This window comes from Indicator indicator, chromosome 3, assembly GCF_027791375.1.
Source record: "Indicator indicator isolate 239-I01 chromosome 3, UM_Iind_1.1, whole genome shotgun sequence".
In the NCBI taxonomy this organism is placed as follows: domain Eukaryota; kingdom Metazoa; phylum Chordata; class Aves; order Piciformes; family Indicatoridae; genus Indicator; species Indicator indicator.
The window spans coordinates 32411610-32429773 of NC_072012.1; the positions used below are offsets into that span (position 1 = coordinate 32411610).

The following is an 18164-nucleotide window of genomic DNA, read 5'->3' on the forward strand; positions in this document are numbered from 1 at the left end:
TGGTAACTTGGACTTTGCTAAGGCCACAGGCTTTAAGACATCTTGATAAATTTTTGTGATCTGGGAAACAGAATCTAAAATAGTAGAGACATTTGATCATTTTTGTGGAATGTGTGGATTTTGAAGAACTGGATGACATTCAGTAGCTAATGTTGTAAGTCAGTGGTTTCAGCCCATTTCCTTGTTGAATTGTGACTGCATCTCTTACAGATTTCTTTTTTGTCAAGCAAGTAAAGCAAATTTTAAATCAGAATGATAAATGAACTGTTAATCCCTTCAGGGCAGGGCTGAGGGAGCTGAGGAGGGTGGAAGAGGGGGAAGGGTAAAGTTTGTGCTGCTGGAGTGGATAAACAGAGGAATTCAGTTTTCCATGCAGCTTGTTTGACTCCATTTAATGAGTATTTGCTCCATTTTTAAAAAATATAGATGAATTAATCATTACAATAACCTCATTAATTTGTAAATTGTAACAAAAATAAAGGGAACAGTAGGTTGGAACTTTCTGAGAGAGGAAAGGTTTCTTACTAGGTTTTGCACAGAAAGAGTCTGGTTCCCACAGGTGATCCAGTGATGGTGGTCATCTGATGTTTCTTCATGTGCAGACAGATGTCTGGATGGGTTGAGTCTCAGAAGAACAAGACTGATGTTCTCAGGCTGTTAGCCATTGGGAACTGCTATGTATAATCCTCTTAAAAATCTTCTGGCATTGTTTTACATATTATACTCTGTTCTTTTAAAGATTCACATAAGGTTTCATTCTGCAGCTGCTTTACCCTTGGAATCCCGTTCAGTCCCTGTCCTTTTCCAGAGCTTTTCTTGCCTCTCTTGTCATATGGACCATGTTACCCAAGAAGGTGATATGACCACCAGACAGCAAGCCTGAGAAGGTTAGACTTGCTGATCAGCTGCTCTTCATTTGCTCTGATGTAAGGGTTGTGTTTTTTCCAGAATCTGAATTAAAAAAAAAAAACAAAACCAAAAACCAAACTGTCTTCTGAGAGAAAAGAAAAACACTTGGGAAGAGAGCTTGAAAAAAAAATATTTATTAAATAAAATACAGAGCACATGAATAATGACTCATTACTAAGTACAGTGATCCTTGAGAGAAAGGCACATTTACTTGAAAACTACAATATGTAGACCAAATTATCCAAAATAGCCTCCATGCTCTCACTTTGCTTAACCATGTTGCAACTTCTGACTTCAGCTGTTAGCCCCTATCTGCCATTGCTGTTTGCCTTCATATACAAAATGCTCTCTTGCTTTCTCACTGTCTGAAAGTGAATTTAAGAAGTCATTATTTTAAGTATGTAGTATGATGGGATATATTTTTTTCTGTAGGGATGAACTTAGTAGGCTGTCAAGTCTTGTCATGTTTTCCAGGAAGCTGTCAGAACAGATGAAACAGGGTCCTAATCTCAGTAAGAGGAGCAACATGCAAACCAAAAGAGGTTTGAAAGAAAAAAAATAATTAAGCCACTCTTATGCCTTTCTAGTTCTGATAAAATTTGGGTTGCCTCAGAACCCTGATCATACCACATTTGGTACAAGCAGGATCAAGAGAGCATTGCTGGAAATGCATTTGGATCTTTGGTTCTCCTTGAGCATGGGCTAACAGCTCACTGATTTTACAGTTTGTAGTATCATAGAATGTTAGGGGTTGGAAGGGACCTCCAGAGATCGAGTCCAAAGCAGGATCACCTAGGGCAGGCCACATAGGAACAATCCAGGTTGGCTTTGAAAGCCTCCGGGAGACTCCACAACCTCTCTGGGCAGCCAGCTCCAATGCTCCATCACCCTCACAGTAAAGAAGTTTCTCCTCGTGTTGAGGCAGAATTTTCTGTGTTCTAGGTTATAACCATTATTCCTTGTCCTATTACTGGCTGCCACTGGAAACAGCCTGTCCCCTTCCTCTTGACACACACCCCTCAGGTATTTATAGACATTAATAAGATTCCCTCTCAGCCTTCTCTTCTCCAGACTAAACGGTCCCAGTTCTCTTAGTCTTCATAGGAGAGATTTTCAATCATCCTCGTAGCTCTTCGTTGGACCCTCTCCCTGTCTCTTTTGAATTGGGGAGCCAAAATTGGATACAGTATTCCAGGTGTAGTCTCACCATGGTACAGTAGAGGGGGAGACGAACCTCCCTAGAACTTCTGGACACACTAATGCACCCCAGGATACCATTGGCCACAGGGCACATTGTAAATTGTCCCATGGATAACTTACTGTCCACTGGGACTCTGAGGTCTTTTTCTTTGGAGCTGCTTTCCAGCAGAATGACCCCTAATCTGTACTGGTGCCTGGTGATATTTCTGCCCAGGTGCAGGTATCTACATTTGTCCTTATTGAACTTCATGAAATTCACCTTTGCCCACTCTAGCCTGGCCAGATCTCATGGGATAGCAGCACAACCCAGCCGACTTGCTGAGGGTACACTCTTACCTGCTCATCCAAGTTGAAGATACTGAACAATCCTGGACCCAGTACTGATCCCTGGGGTACACCACTGGCCACAGGCCTCCAACTGCACTCTGTGCCACTGATCACAACCCTCTGAACTCTGTTGTTGAGCCAGTTTTCAATCCACCTCACAGTCCAATCATCTATCCCACGTTTTTTGAGTTTTCTTATGAGGAAGCTATGGGAGACCATGTCAAATGCCTTACTGAAGTCTAGTTATATGACATCCACTGCTCTCCCTTCATCTACCTATTTGGTCATGCCTTTGTAGAAGGCTATCAGTTGAGTAGCTGGATGCTGATGAGACATTCCTTAGGTCATTGGCAAGAAATTACCAAACCCAGCTGTGGCAGAGCAAGAATACTCATGTGGTATTACTGCAGGAACGATTTTGGGCATGCACAGCTTTGTGATACAGTTACCCTTGCCTGCTTGAGCTGCTTGACACCAGAGGATGTAACTTTGTGATTCACTGGTCACAAAGTACCATAAGTCATCAAATTTCTGTGAGGGTTCCTGTGCTTAGCTTCATTTCTGGCATCTAGTGTTTGGAAGGGCATCCTCCGTGTGGCTTGTGTGTCTGTGCCAGTGGAATTACTGGTTGGCTGATAACAGGCACTGGATACTCACATTGCTCTGGCTGTTGTGTTGAAAGAGACTGCTGCAGGACACTAGAATTTTAATTGTAGTTTTTCTTTCCTACATATAATTAGAATTTAATGTTTCCACTGTCAAAAAAAAAATCTGAAAAATTCCATGTTCTTGAAATACTTTGAAAAAAGATGTTGAAAATGGGTACTGAGGTGGCAGGAGGCACAAAATTTTTGCAGACTCGCTCTATGTAGTATATTTTCTGAAGTTCTAGTTTATCTATTCTTCTATTGCCATGCTAGTAAGAAAAAAATAGAGGGTTAGAGGGTTATTTTTTACCAGTTCTTTTCACCTGTTGCCTGCAAAGCATTGAGAAATTATATTAAGTGATTAATTGCAGGGATCATGTGGCATATTCAAGACACACAAAAAAAATCTGACTAAGAGTTTTGTATTACATCTTTGCAAAAAACATAAGACATTGCACTTCATGATTTATATCCTTCCCTGCAGTTGCCTGCAATCGTAACAAAAACATCCTGTAATCTGCAGGATAGAAAGCCATGAGGGAGAGATTTTATGTTGAGAGGCATTTCATGTGTGTGCTGTTCACCATTACTCTCTGAACAGAACACCTTTTAAACCAATGCAAAATATTTTAGATTCAGTAGTAGTGATTTTGTGCTTGCATTTGCTATTTTTATTTGTTTATGTCTAAACGGTTGCGACACTCAAGAAAGAAATGTTCCTGTAATCTGTTTGCTGGTGGTGATTTGCTTAGATAGATAGAACAAACAGAGTTGCAAAAAACTTCTCATAACTTACTGTAATTAAGTTAATTTTGTAGTTCAGTCTTTAACCATAGATAGATATTTTTTGGCATATGCCAGAGCATATATGCTCCATGTATGGAGCTTGTGCCCTTTTATGGAATGCCACTAAACCTTTTGATCCTATTTAGACAGTCCATGCAGGTATTTATAAAAATAGTTTTACATTATTTTGAGTTTTAATATGTATTTGAAAATACCATGAAACTTCCTAGGGTTTTATCAGGTTCTGATAGCCACTACGCTAATAGTTTTCTGACTAGACATTGAATTGACACTATCTGTTACTTCAGTGCTAGTCTCCTCTTTTTTTTTTTTCCATTTTTTTTTCCCTTGTATGATTGACTCATTGGTAACCATCCTTCTGTGGTTGATTTTCATTGTCACTGGATTTCCATTCAGTTTGTTCCACTATTCCACTGTCCCTTCTGTTTTAAGATACGACTTCCTTATAGAAGTAGACTTCATGGTTTTATGACTTGCACAAGAGGCTCTGGAGGCTGTTGTAAGTTGTAATAGCTGGATATGATCTGGTAGTGTCTCGATACCTGTAGGTAGTATTCCTCGTAGTGGTTTTCTGTGCTCTTGGTGTGTGTGGTTTCTTCATTGGAGGTTTCCAGGGCAGTATGCCAGCTGCGCTCAACTTTTATGCCTGTATCACATGAAGGGTATTCCATCAGATCAGGACCTGATGATTACTTTAGGAATATCTTTAGTGTGTTTCCTTGGCCCTTCTCTCTGTCTTTATATCTCTCTGAAAGTGGCTTTCACAACAATAGCTTTTTTTCTGTTCCTACTTCTTTCCCGTTTACTCACTTGCATGGGAAGGGAAGGGGAACAGGTTTCTCTTGACCTCCAGGATTCCCCAGTCCTTCATGTCTGTTTCAAGACTAATGTACTCTAACAGTATAGTTATTTAAGCCTCCACAGGCTTTCAGTGCTGTATTTCTGCTTGGATGATGGGGTCACACCCCCACATACTCATCCATTGATGCAGAAAAAAAATCCAGGTGCTTGTGCAAGGTTCCAGGTATTAGAGGAGATGCTCCTGTTGGAAAGGTACTGCTTTGCTGAGCTGCTGCCTTTTCTTCCTTCCTCTCTTGAGGCCAGTGGTGGTGAGCAAGCTTAATGAGGAAGCTGCAGAAGAAGTATCTTCTACTAATTGACAACATCCATTTGACACTGAAGGGCAGCTAAAGTTTAGGATCTTAGCTATGTGTGTCTGTGACTTAGTAAAAAGCAGTAAGTGTCTATCTGTGTTACTTTTTTTAATGGACAAATACTTTTACATTGATTTGTTACTCTCAGAAGAGTGTTTTCCAGCAGTATTTCAGTCTTTCAGCTTCTCTCAAGGAAGCAACTTTTAGCTTATTCACAACCTTGCTGGAGGAAATCCTTCAGGGAAACTGGCTGCTGGATTTGTAATAGAACAGAGAGGCACTACATACTTTTCTAAAGACATTGCATAGTCTGACTAGGGAGAGAATGATAGTCATTAGCAATTGCCTATGAAAGAGGAATGTTAAAAGTCTGTAGGACTTGCTATGTGAAAGGTGTCTAGTTCTTGAAGTGATTATGGCTTTGCATTAATTGCTTGTAGATTATTTGATGATATTTGATGATAACCTTTAGATACCTTTGCAATATTGTTTACTCCCTTCTTTGCCTTCCCTGTCCTACCCTTTCCCTGCCAAAAAAAAAAAAAAACAACCCAAAACAAAACCAAAAATAACATTAGAAAATAACTTGGCAATGGCCAAGAGTGCTCTGAGGAAGGTGTGTTGTAGCTGAAGGTAGTATCAGTGATCTGCTGGTATATTTTTGAGAATAATGTACAATTGGGCTTCTTAGTGAGTTAATCTCCTTTATAAGATGTGGCCACTCAGCTCACAGGGAGAAATATTAAGCTTTGCTTCAAAATTAAGTCTCTGTTTCTGGCAAAAAACAGAAGTGTGTAAATGCAAGAAGATATGTTCAGCATTCAGAGTCCTGTGGGATTTTAATTGGGTACAAGAAATAATCATTGAAGCCAGTAATAATTTCTGTGTTTGGAAGATGGAGATTAAGGGTAATAAATTTAAATAATGGCTATAGGGTTTTTTTTCACCACACAGTTTCTAGAAGAATTGTTTTGCAAACTGTTATGTTTAGAGAGAGATATACTACTTGCCTTTAGTTAGCAGAGTGAAACTGAAACCTCTGTGTGCAAGATTGTTGTGCCTGCAGTTGCTCCATTCCTAGTGTGTGCTTTCATGTGTGTAAACTCTTTGTGCCTTTTCTTGGTTTTTGCCTTATGGAGAGGTGTTCTTTCTCAGAACTGATTCTGCAGTGCCCTGATGTGTGCAGATGTAGCTAGTCATGAGTGCTTAATTCTTAACAGACCCAGAAGCTGTTTGAGTGAATCTGGCTAAATAGTTGTCTGTCCTGGACTATATTCAGTAACTTTCTTTACTATATGCTGACAAAAAAGAGGACGTTTCAAATGTGAAGGTTGGTGAATGAATGAATGAATGAATGAAATGTTATAAGGAACTGCAAATTAAGAGTTTTCCAGAGAATGTCCTATGTACACCCCCAGCTGTATCGCTTTCCCCATGACAGGGAGTTTTGTCTAAGATTGGAGGGTAGCAGGCAGTCTCAGGCTTGTTATTCAATTACAGTATAAAATTACCGAAATTCTCTTTGGCAGCTGAGAACCTCAGATTTGCTTTTTACCACAACGTTTAGTTGTTCTCTCTCTCAAACATGTCAGTATTAGTCACAATGTCCTTAGACGCTTTTTTTTTGGTATGAATTAAAAGAGCTAAAGCATGTGGCATTCTTTCCTTCTCCCAGAGTGAATACTTGGAGAAGTAGATTTCTATTTTTTTTAAAGACATCTCTGCATAATTTGCAGGCACTACAGTGACAGTGGATACCTTGTCTAGAAGCTCATGAATTTCTATTTTAGAGGAAGTGTCATTCTTCTTGCAAGGTAAAACTCAAATTTTGTCCTTTTGGACTTTTGGAGGATGAATGTCTTGGTCATCGAAGATTTGTACTGGAGCTCTGTGTGTGCTTACAACATTAATGTGTAAGGATGTGTGATGGGTTGTTCAGCTATAATCAATCAGAATGGTGGGGATGGGAAGAGACCTGAAGCAGGTTGCCCAGGACTGAATCCAGGCAAGTTTTAAGTATCTGTGAAGGGGACACCACTTCTCTGGTCAGCCTGTTCCAGTGCTTTGTTACCCTCAAAATAAAGAAACTTTTCCTCACGGTCAGATGGAACTTCTGTGTTCCGTTCTGTGCTCATCGCCTGTTGTCACTGGGCACCACTGAAAAGAGTGGTGTCCCATCATCCGGATACTTGCTCTTTAGATATTTAAAAGCATCCATAAGGTCTCTCTCCATCTTCTCTTCTACAGGCTAAGCCTCAGGTCTCTCAGCCTAAGGACAGGCTGAGGGATACACCAATACCCTAATTATCTTTGTAGCCCTCCACTTGAACTGGAGAGCCCAGAACTGAACACAATACATCAGATGTGGCCTCACTGGAGAGGAACAGGGCGGGAGGAGAACCTGATGACCACTCTTAATGCATCCAAGGAGACTGCTGGCCTTCTTGGCCACAAGGGCATACTGCTGGCTCATGATGAGCATGTTGTCCACTGTCACTTCCAGGTCTTTCTCCACGGAGCTGTTTTCCAGCAACTGTACTAACCTGTACTGGTGCGTGGGGTTTTTCCTCTCCAGGTGTAGGAATCTGTGCTTGTCTTTGTTGAACTTCATGAGGTTCCACTCTGCCCAAATATTGAGCTTATCCAGGTCTTGCTGGATGGCAGTACAGCCTTCTGGTGTATCAGCTGTTCTTCCCAGCAAACTCATTGGCAAACTCACTGAAGTTACACTCTAGACCCTTCATCGAGGCCATCGATGGTACTGGACAAGACTGGACCCAGTACTGACCCCTGGGGAACACCACTAGCTACAGGCCTCTAACTGGACTCTTCTGTTGATCACGGCCCTCTGTCATTCATCCAGTTCTCAATCCACTCAATTTTTCTCTGTCCTGTTCTGATTCAGTTGGTGAAGTGGTTAAATTAAATTGATTTTTGTTTGCCCAAGTCAAGGCTGTTTTGCTTGTGACTGTAATTGGTGAGTGAGCCCTCCCTGTCCCTTGTCTCTGCTTGAGACTTTTATTTTCTCCTTCCCATCCCACTGGGGTGAGACAGGAATAAATGAGTGGCTGCATGGTTGATTTGTTGATGTCATGGTTTAAGCCCAGCCAGCCACTATTAAATGGTAACACTTAAGGATTTATATTCTCTGTTTTAATAATACAGCTTATTGACCTTTGAATAGAAGAAAACCAAACCAAAACAACAAAACCACGCAAAATCTCAGTATATGTTTTGTGTCTTACACATTTCCTAAATAGATTCCAGAATGAAATGACTAAATTAGAAGCCTTTAAGCATGGAGTTATGTATTTGGCATGGAATTATGTACTAATAGAATTATGTGTTTATTGTGTTTTATATTGTGATGATGTTTCTTTGATTTCCACATAAAATTAAAATCCATGCTGACTGTAACTCTGAAGTGTTGTGTACTGAGAACAAGGGGGAGCTCAGTCCATTAGCATGGAAGTAATTTTGGAGTTGAGAATGAATGGAACTACACTTTTGCTTTAAATAAAAGATAAATGGTATACTTTATTAAGAGGGAACACCAAGCAGTCTTTGCTTCCAATGCAGCTTTATCTTGTGGTATAGAAAGGATTTGTTGATGCTATACAGAAAATAATCCTACTCTTTTTACACAGCAACCAGTTTTTCATAACCATCATTATCAAGAACTGCTCAGCTTCTTCATTTATGCATTTATTTTCTGCTTTTAAATAGTTCAAGGATTAAATCTTGTAATAGAGAAAAATGTGTTAATTTGTCTTGCTAAATGTTTGCATGATTATACCTGACTTCAGATATTTAAGTAACTTTGAGAACACAACTTTCAAGAACCTTATTTGATCTTCCAGCTTGTCATTTTTTTTTTTCTTCTACCTTTTGTCTTAGCATGATTTGGATATGTTCCTTAAATGCACAAAACTGGGGGGAAAAAAAAAGGACATTTCTCCTTTTCCACATATACAAAGGAAAAAAGATTGTCTTCTTTGCATGTGTCATTATAACCTTATACTCTTGGGCAAAAAGGAGAGGAATTAATTTTCCCACTGTAGTGTTCATATGCTTCATGTTAAGTTAGTAAGAAATGTCATGTGACTTAAATGCTTAGGAAGTTTGCTGCATGAATGTTTCATGTTTTGTCTTCAGTCATGTGAAGTGTTAATAATGTTTCAATATGTCCTTTAATATTGTTTAAAAGGTTTTTTTCAAATCTAACCTGAATATCACAAGTAACTAAGACCATTCTGTTTCCTGCAGTACTTTGGAAGCTTGCTTGTAATATTCTGCGTTGAGTTGGCCTGTGGTGTTTGGACCTACGAGCAGGAAATAACAGTGAGTCAGAAAAGAAGGCTGCCTTTTTTTTAACAGGAGAAAACAAAGATTTCCCTTAGCTAGCTGTTTTCTAATTGCTTTAGTGTTTATCTTTGCTTTAGTGTTTATCTTTGTTCATTATTCTGACAGTCTAATTTCAAGTGACTGCCTTGTTTTAAGCAGAGATTTCTTCTGGGAAAGCTTGTTTGTCTAGAAAGTCCTATCTGGTTTTCTTCCCCATGCTGTATTTGAGAGTCAAATCTTGCAGTCTGTGATTTAAGAACTTTGTTTTATGTTAATTTTTGAGAGAGGAGATGTGATAACTTGAAGTAATTTTGTCCCCCAAGTTCTTAATGCTTTCAAGAGCTATAGCTGAGCACACTATGTTGTAAACAGTGTGTTCTTTCAATAGAGGACATTCTGTCTGCTGAAATCTTCGCACTGCCTCCACAAGCTATAAATGCCAGTTTTAAGCAAAACATATCTTAGCTATAAAACACTCTTCTGTAAACTTGTGAAGAGATTTACTCTGTCTAGTTTTTATAGCTGTACCAACCTTTTCAAAGTGAAGACTTGGTAACCATTGTGCAAAAAAATGGGTAAGTGTTGAGCAGAAATCAAACTGGAAGGTTTGATACATTTTGTGAATAGAGGGACAAATATTTTCTCCAAACTGCCAAGATATTCCTAATATACTGTTCTTTCCAACAGATAGTTGCAATTACACTGCAGTAAGATGGGAGGGAGCCTTCTTGGTATTTACATGGTACTTGGTATTTACATGGACCATAAGAATTTCTGGCAGATTTGAAGTCTGAAGTTACGTGACAATAGTTTGCATCAGCATTCATTTCCTTGTGGTACAGACTCCAGAGGGATGTTCTAATATCACAGCAATTAAAGCTCTCCCTTTATTTTAAATGTCAGCTTACATTGGTGCATTTTAAAATTGGGAATGCAGGCAAGAGGCGTTCTTCCCCCTAGGGGTGTAGGTGCCCTCTGTGGGTGTTTTGCCAAGGATGACATTCTAACTTTCATCTTTCCACAGAAATACTGTCCATTGAAAGTTGACTGGAATAATATAGCCATCAGTGCACTGGTACATGCTTTCTCCAGCCTTCATAGTTCAGTTAGAGACCCTGAAGTTACAGTGTTTTACTGTGAGCTCCAAGCTTTCACTTACCTACTGAAACCCAGACCTGGGACAGTTTTATAGAAGTTGACATAGCCCTAGATAGGGCATTGGTGATGCTGCTTCCGTCTAGAAAAAAAGTAAATGGCTGCCCCTTTACCCCTTTGCCAAAAGAAGCAGTAGTGAGCTCCATGCCTGTACCGTCTGCAGATAGCCCACACTCCTCTGATTCTTGTGTCTCCGAGGAGCTTGAGTGTATGCAGACAGAATAGAAAATATGGGCATGCAAATAGAATAGAAAAAACCCCACCCTTTCAACAGCTACTTTGTTTTTTTAATCTTGTTTCTTCTCTCTCTTTTTATTTTTTTTAAATACCTCAATCCCTGTAATGATGTGGGTTTTTTTTAATTTTCTCTTTCCATCTGATTTCCCCTTCTTATTCCCCTTGCATTCACACTACTGTCCTTCTTGTGATGAGGCAGGCCAGATTTCTTGTTGTTGAGAGCCTCTTATACCCATGGGGCTGACTTGATGTCTTGTTGGTTTCAGCATTGTGTGAAATCACAGGAGCCCTTGGTGAGTTTCAGAGAATCAGCTGACATTAGTGCAGGTGGGTGGGTGATGTTGTCAAAAATGTCACTGAAGCATAACCACCTCTGCTGATCCAGTATGGGCGTATGGACAAGTTGCTCTAAAGAGTCCTTGTATAAATGATTTTCCTTCCAGCTCATGATAGCTCTCAGCATGAAGTGTGCCTCATGACTAACTTATTCCACTCACAAGATTGAAAAGCCAGTGTGAGTTCTTGCCTTACTTAGGCATTGGTCAAGCCTTGATACTCATTAGAAAAATAATAATAATTAGAGTTCTATGGCAAACCAAGCTTTACAGAACTTAGGCTAAAATCAAGCCAGCATCTCTAGTTCATGTTTGTCTACATGCTACAGAAAAGTGTCATACAAATACATCTCAGGATCATACATTATTGTGCACTACTGCACGCATGAGCAGACAGGACGTTAATTAATAGATACGTCAATGTCCTTAGCTTGACGTGTTGGTGTTCTGGGGCAGTCAAACACACAGACTTCCATATCCATCCTTAGATCCAGAATTCAAGTTGGCTTCCTACAGTGGGGTTTAGTTTGTTTTGACTTGCCTTTAATTTCGTTCTCTCATTTCTTGATTGTTTTCCTGCTTTCCATTGTTTTCATAAAGAAGTTGGATGCCTTGTTTTAATGTTGTAACCTTGGACTGTATTCAACTCAAATAAGATAATAGAAAAAATAGTCTAGCAGATATGAGCTTATTTGCCATCATATCAAATATTATCCAAAGAAAGCAGAGCGCTAACTTCCAATGCAGTGAAAAGACAAATGCATCGAGTACAAACCCAAATTATTTTATTAGTGACCAGTGTGAATGTTCTATGATACTGTTTTTTAAAGTATTTTTAATACTCCACTGCTAACGTGTTTTTCACATGGACAGTTTGGAGTTCAGTGTTTTACAGCTTATAGATAAAAATTCTGCTAAGTGAAAAGTGTGTTAAATTTCTAAGCTATTATTAATATAGTCATATTCATGACATATGAAGCTTTACCAAGGTGTCAAATATGTAGTATAGCTTAGCAGTGGTAACAAAACATTATCAAATGTTATTATTTGGATTATGGGATCAGTCAGGGAGCAACTGTCCCTATATTTTTGTAGATCTTCTAGCACAACAAAGTCTGCTCCACGAAGTATTGTGATAATTTTTTCCTTAGGTAATTATTTCTATTTTCAGAATGCCCTTGTTCATTCCAAATTGAATAGAATAGCTAATTCTCAGTTGGCTTCCACACCCTCCAAATGAAAGTTGATACTGTAATTATGATTTCTTTCACTATGACTATTAAGGCTAATGGGAACAAGGCAAAACTCAGCAGGGGTGGTGTGTGTGTCTAGAAGGGCAACCACAGTGTCTTCAGCTCCTTTTAGCTTGACACACTGAAATTTGTGATGCTAAACTGTAGTTATCTTAAAGACATTTTATGGCAGGCACTTAGTTACTATTGTTTCTAACAGATGGCTAACTGAGGGTCATGGTCTGACTAGGAAGAGTACCACCACCTCGCTTTTGAGTAGTCAAATTTGAAAGATAAATACTTTGAGAACTATTTCCTTCTTTCAGAAGGAAATACTTGCAAGACCCTGAGTATGTGTGAAGGACAAAGTTCACAGGGCATCATTGTGTATGCTTCTTTGTTACTATTCTTAAGCAAGATACTGAAACTCAGGATACTCACATGCAGGACTTCATGCAAAACCAGAAAGCCACAGAAAAGACTCTCAGGGGTAGAATTAATCTCAATTAATGTTACATATTTAGAAGTTGGATATTTAGATCTCAATTTGTCATCTTAGTGTAGTGAGTTTGAGACTTTGTTTTATTTGCTTTGAAACATTTATCTTGAGATGAATTGCCCCATTCGGCTGCCTGTTTCTTTCTGTTGACTAAGAAGATGCCAGGGAGATACCTAAACTGGGGCAGACAAATGCCATTCCTTTAGGCTTGAATGGGATTCAGTTTAAGTTTTATGCCAGGTAAAAATCTGGTGCTGATGTTACCAAATTTTACCCAGCTATCTCTGACTCTCTCAAAAATGCAGCTCCTTTCCCAGTGTATGTAAATTTGTAAGTAAAAGATAACAATAACTTTTCCCTGATGTTTTAATAAAGGCTCTTACAGTTTCAATATTACAAAAATTGAAGCATTTGTTTTCCTGTTCTATTTTGCATACAAAGTTGTGGTGCTCATTGCACCACAAAGATTTGAGAGTAGGTGGAGATTCTAGGTTTGGAGCCACAAAGCAACTGATCTGTTGTGTGAATCACTGTCCTTTTCTTGCTCCAGGTTCCAGTGCAGTGGTCTGATATGATAACGCTGAAAGCCAGGATGACCAATTATGGCCTACCTAGGTACCAGTGGCTGACCCATGCTTGGAATTTCTTCCAGCGGGAGGTAAGAAGACAGTTAATTCATGAGCTGAAGTGTGTTAGATACACATTATTTATCTGCTAAAGAAAAGGATTGGTTGTAAGTCAACAAGTAAATAAATGCAAGTTCATTTCATGTGAAATACTGTATAGTCATGGTAGCTTTTATCATCACTTGATATGCAGCTCTTGAGCTTTTTTAGACTGTAAAGATGCTAAAATACTAAAAAAAAAAAAAAAAAAAAGCCTAAATTCAGTTAAATTCCGAATGCTTCATTTCCTTTGACAGTAAGTTTAGGATGCAAGCACGTTTTAGGATTATTATGACATTAAGAATATGATGTATATAAAACCGAAAATGTGCAGGTAAAGCAAAATTAACTTATCTGTATGCTGTTTTAATGCTGAACTGTTCTCCCCTTCCTGTAGGCTCTGTTAGTTTCCTTTTACAGAGCTCTCATGGGTAAGATATGTGTTTAAGTGGAAATGAGTGGGAAAGGAAGTATCCAAAAAGATGCCAACACTGTCTCTTTGGCTGAGATTTGAGCAAGTGATCAGGGGTTTTATTTCCTTTGACTTGGCGGGGGGCAGGAAACAAACAAAAAAGCTTCCTTGTGTGTTCACATCTTTGCCCTCTAGCCTGCTAAAATTCAGAACTGTTGTTAAAGAACGAAATACTATGTTACAAAAACATGTCATTGCCCAAGGTAAAACTCATTAACTCCAAATATAACTCAGGTACAGGAAGAGAACTCTAAATGTCTGTCATTATGTTGCCCTTGTTGAAATGTTGAAATCTATCATTGTTGCACGGATTTCCTGTTTATTTAAACATTTCCTGGCAGCACTAGGTTAGTCTGTATTTTTACTAAAGCCTGAAAGAAAGAGTGAGGACTACATGAGGTTAAACATGCCTTCACCCTCACCAGTCCCCTGCTCTGGCTATGCAACTGCACTGTGAAACCGACTAATTCTTCATACACAGATAGAGTGCTCCTGGATGTGCTGTACCTGAGAAAATAAAATCAACAGTGTCAGTATCCTTAAATAGAGCTGATACTATGTCTTGGTTTAAATGTATAGACTGATTAGATTAAAAGCTTCCCCTTATCCCCCTGGTTGTTGTAGTATCATCAGAATGGTTGGTTTTAGTATTAATGTTAGCAATAAAACTTCAACTGTGCCGTAACACTTCCATAGGAGAAAAAGATCCTTTCAGAAGTTAATTTCCTATATTCCATCTCTGACTGGAGGAATTATTTGGGGAAGTTTGAAGTGAACTGAGAAGGTTGTTTTATAGCTCCTACTTAATTGGCGACCTCTACTTATAACTCAACTAAGTATGTGTTAGCCTGGTATGTGATTTATGCCTGAATGAGTGCTGTGCTTGAGGCCCTCCTCCAGTCAGCATCACAGGTTTTTTCCTAAAGAAAAAAATGATAGTAACAATTCTGTTCCCAAAAATTCAGCCCTGATCAGCTTGGTTCTTGTTCTTCTGTATCTTTTAACATTTTGAGAAAGATGGGAAATACGTTTTATCCCCTCAAGCCCCTAGCTGGTCCAATATTGGAGTTGTGACAGTGCTAAGGAAGGTGGGAAGGATCACCTGAAGTCAGGAAGGAAGAACTGGGCAAGGGAAAGAAAAGATTTAAGAAAAGTGTGTTGAATGAGGTGATCTTCGCAATGACAATGAGGAGCCAAAGCTTGAACTTCCCTTAGAAAGTCCTGTGTTGGGAGGATTTGACTAACAACTGTTAAAAACAGAGACATTAAAGCTGTGGTGAAAAAGAAAGTGATATTTGTAAGAGGAGAGGTGAAGTCAAGGCACACTGTGTGTCAGTGTCATGTCTGGGCACTGATCTGCTGGATTGTGACTCTGAAGTAAGTAGCGGGGGGCAAATGTTCCCAAGGCCAGGGGTCAAAGGAACCAGGTTATGATTTACACTCAGACTGGTACTGGAGAACATCCAGGCAGAAAAAGAAGAATCTCATTCCTGCAGCAAGGCTTTTTTGAAGTCATAGCAAGTCCCTATCCAATGGCAAAGAAAATACAGTGTAGCTGCTTCAGCTCTTTTTTTTATGGGAAAGTGTCTAGGAGTGTGGTAGGCTGGTTGTGTGGCTTTAAATCTCCCAGTGTGCTTTGCAGAGAAGTTTTAGTCCTTGTATGTTTTATAGTCAATTATGGCTCATCTGCTTTGCAGCCAGACTTTCTGCCTTTATGGTTGTTTCTGTTGCAGTGCTTAGTTTAGTGTGATAACCCTTCCTTCATTTTCCATTTTCCTTTCAGCATTTGTGATTTCAATACCATTTTACTCACTATTAAAATCCCCCTCCTCCCCATTTTTCTGTATTGTGATAAATCTATGCTTTTTCTCATTTAATTTTCAACAGATGTATCCATAGTTATAGTTTTGTGGGAATAGTTTGTACTAGTAAGACTTTAATCATCTTTTCCTACTATTTCCTTCAGCCACAGATACATCTGTTCATTAGTCACTCTTTTGACACGAAATTATCATGTGTTCATGTGAGGATAAAATTACAGGATAGGACAATTTCTGAAACATCGTTTGAAGGAACAGTTGGGATTTAAAGGACAGAACAGAATCATTGTCTGTTTCTGAGGTGTTCATTGGTTCCTACATTACATTTTTCACATTGCTTTTATGTCAAAATACCACAAAAGAAGATATGTGGAAGTTCTTGTCAATGATTTTAGTCCTATGTAAATGTTTTGAAAGTTGTTAATAGGAATTTCTGTAGCTTTTTGATGACCTACTATTATGAAGAAGTAGCATCATTATTGCTGATTTTAGCTAATCCTTCCTTTGCAGTTTAAATGTTGTGGGGTGGTGTACTTCACAGACTGGCTGGAAATGACTGAGATGGACTGGCCGCCTGACTCCTGTTGTGTCAGAGAGTTCCCAGGGTGCTCTAAGCAGGCACATCATGAGGATCTCAGTGACCTTTATCAGGAGGTAAGAAGAAAAATGTGGCTATTTCAAAAGGCTTTGTACTCAGAGGGTGAACTCTAACTTTCCTGTGCTGATTGATGTACCTGTAGAAGCCCTTTTTAGTATTCTTTGCATCCCTTGCCAGGTTCAGCTCCAGCCATACCTTTGGTCTTCCTGACATCTCTACACAATCAGGTGGTGTTCCTGTAGTCCTCTCAGGTCACCTGTCCCTGCTTCCATAGTCTGTACAGTTCCCTCTTGCTCTTTTCTCTTGACTAGCCGTGCCAGTCTCTTCCCTTCCTTGCCTGATTTCTTACAGGGATTGAGAGGTCTTGCACTGTAAGAATAGTGTCCTTAAAGATCTGCCAGCTCTGCTCTGTTCCCCTTTCCTATTTGCCTTCCTCAAATTTAGAGTCCTGACTCTGCTCCTTGCCTGACCCGTATGCCTTAGGTCTGCAAACTCCACCAGTGTATTATCCCTGCAGCACAGGCTGCCCCCAGTCTTGACATCACTGATGAGTTAATTTGCATTTGTGACCATCAAGTGCAGTATTGCAAGTAGGGCTGTATTACATTCCCTCAGGTAGAGCTGTTCTCTGCTAAAACTCTTTTTAACTGTTCTCACAAAAATGTTGTCTACAGTTATATTTGTCTGAAGATTGATTTATTACCTACCCTTTTTTTTTTTTTAATGCTGACAGATCTCTGAAGACCTTTAATTGTACATTCAGTAATATCAGAATGCCCAGAAGTCCAGATAGTCTAGCAGTGACAAAAAGATTATATCAGTCAAGTACTTTCAAGGATCTGAGAAGAGATGCATTCTTCATTTGCTTGCTTTGAAAGTACAGTAGAGTGTGTCGAAAGGAGGATGGGTCTGAGAAGTCATGCTGCAGCATGAACATTTCTACAGTGAACACTGCAACTCTGCATGCTGGAACAATCACCTGTCTATGTTTAGCCATTTTTGGGCCTGAACTGTAGCAGTTACTGTGTCACCTGACAACCCCTCCCCAGCAGAGAAGGGGAATCAGGAAAAGAAGATACACAGGTTGAAATGAAAACAGATTTAATTAAATAACAAAATTAATAACAACGTCAATACTCTCTCGCTTTATATATTTATATATATATATGTGTGTGTGATTGTTGTACTCTGCCCAGCAAAAATGCAAGTCACAGTATCCAGGAACATAGTCTACAGAGCAAAAGGAAGAGGAGTAGGGTGAGAAGAAGCCTGAGTAGGAGGCTCTAGCATAAAGCACCCCTCTCCTGAGCAAACTTCCTCCTTTTTGCCTGATGATGATGGCATGGGGATACCCCTGTGAGCCAACTCAAGTCAACTGTTCTGGCTGATTCAGACCTGCTAGAGACCTGCAGCCCATGGCTGGCCTGTGATTCTGTTTCAGCAAAGTCAGTACACCACCAAAGAACCATTTTATCTTGTCTGTTCTCTTTCTTAAAAGAATGTATTAGGTGGCTCTTGTTAAGGAGCCACATCACAGGAGTGATACCTGTGTAGCAGGGGAGATGCGCTGTATAAACAAGCCAAGACGAATGTTAGCTATTGCCGGGAAGCAATTGGATTTCGAGGAAATGACATCACTGGCATGGAGTTATTTGCTAGATTTGTATGGCATTGACTGTATAAGCATGTTACGTTCAGGGCTTCCATCGTAGGCCTCATGTGCTTCCACTAGGAAGAGACAAGGTACAGCTGCCAAAAAGCTG

At 39.5% G+C, this 18164-nt stretch overlaps 1 protein-coding gene across 1 annotated transcript in view; it reads left to right on the top strand.

Moving 5' to 3' along the window:
- Positions 1 to 18164, top strand: part of TSPAN12 (tetraspanin 12) — a 44731-nt gene that overhangs the window by 21540 nt on the left and 5027 nt on the right. The window contains exons 4-6 of the mRNA XM_054399731.1: positions 9311 to 9385; positions 13397 to 13504; positions 16314 to 16457. Coding sequence (XP_054255706.1) covers positions 9311 to 9385; positions 13397 to 13504; positions 16314 to 16457 — 327 coding nt within the window. The remainder of the gene's footprint in view (positions 1 to 9310; positions 9386 to 13396; positions 13505 to 16313; positions 16458 to 18164) is intronic.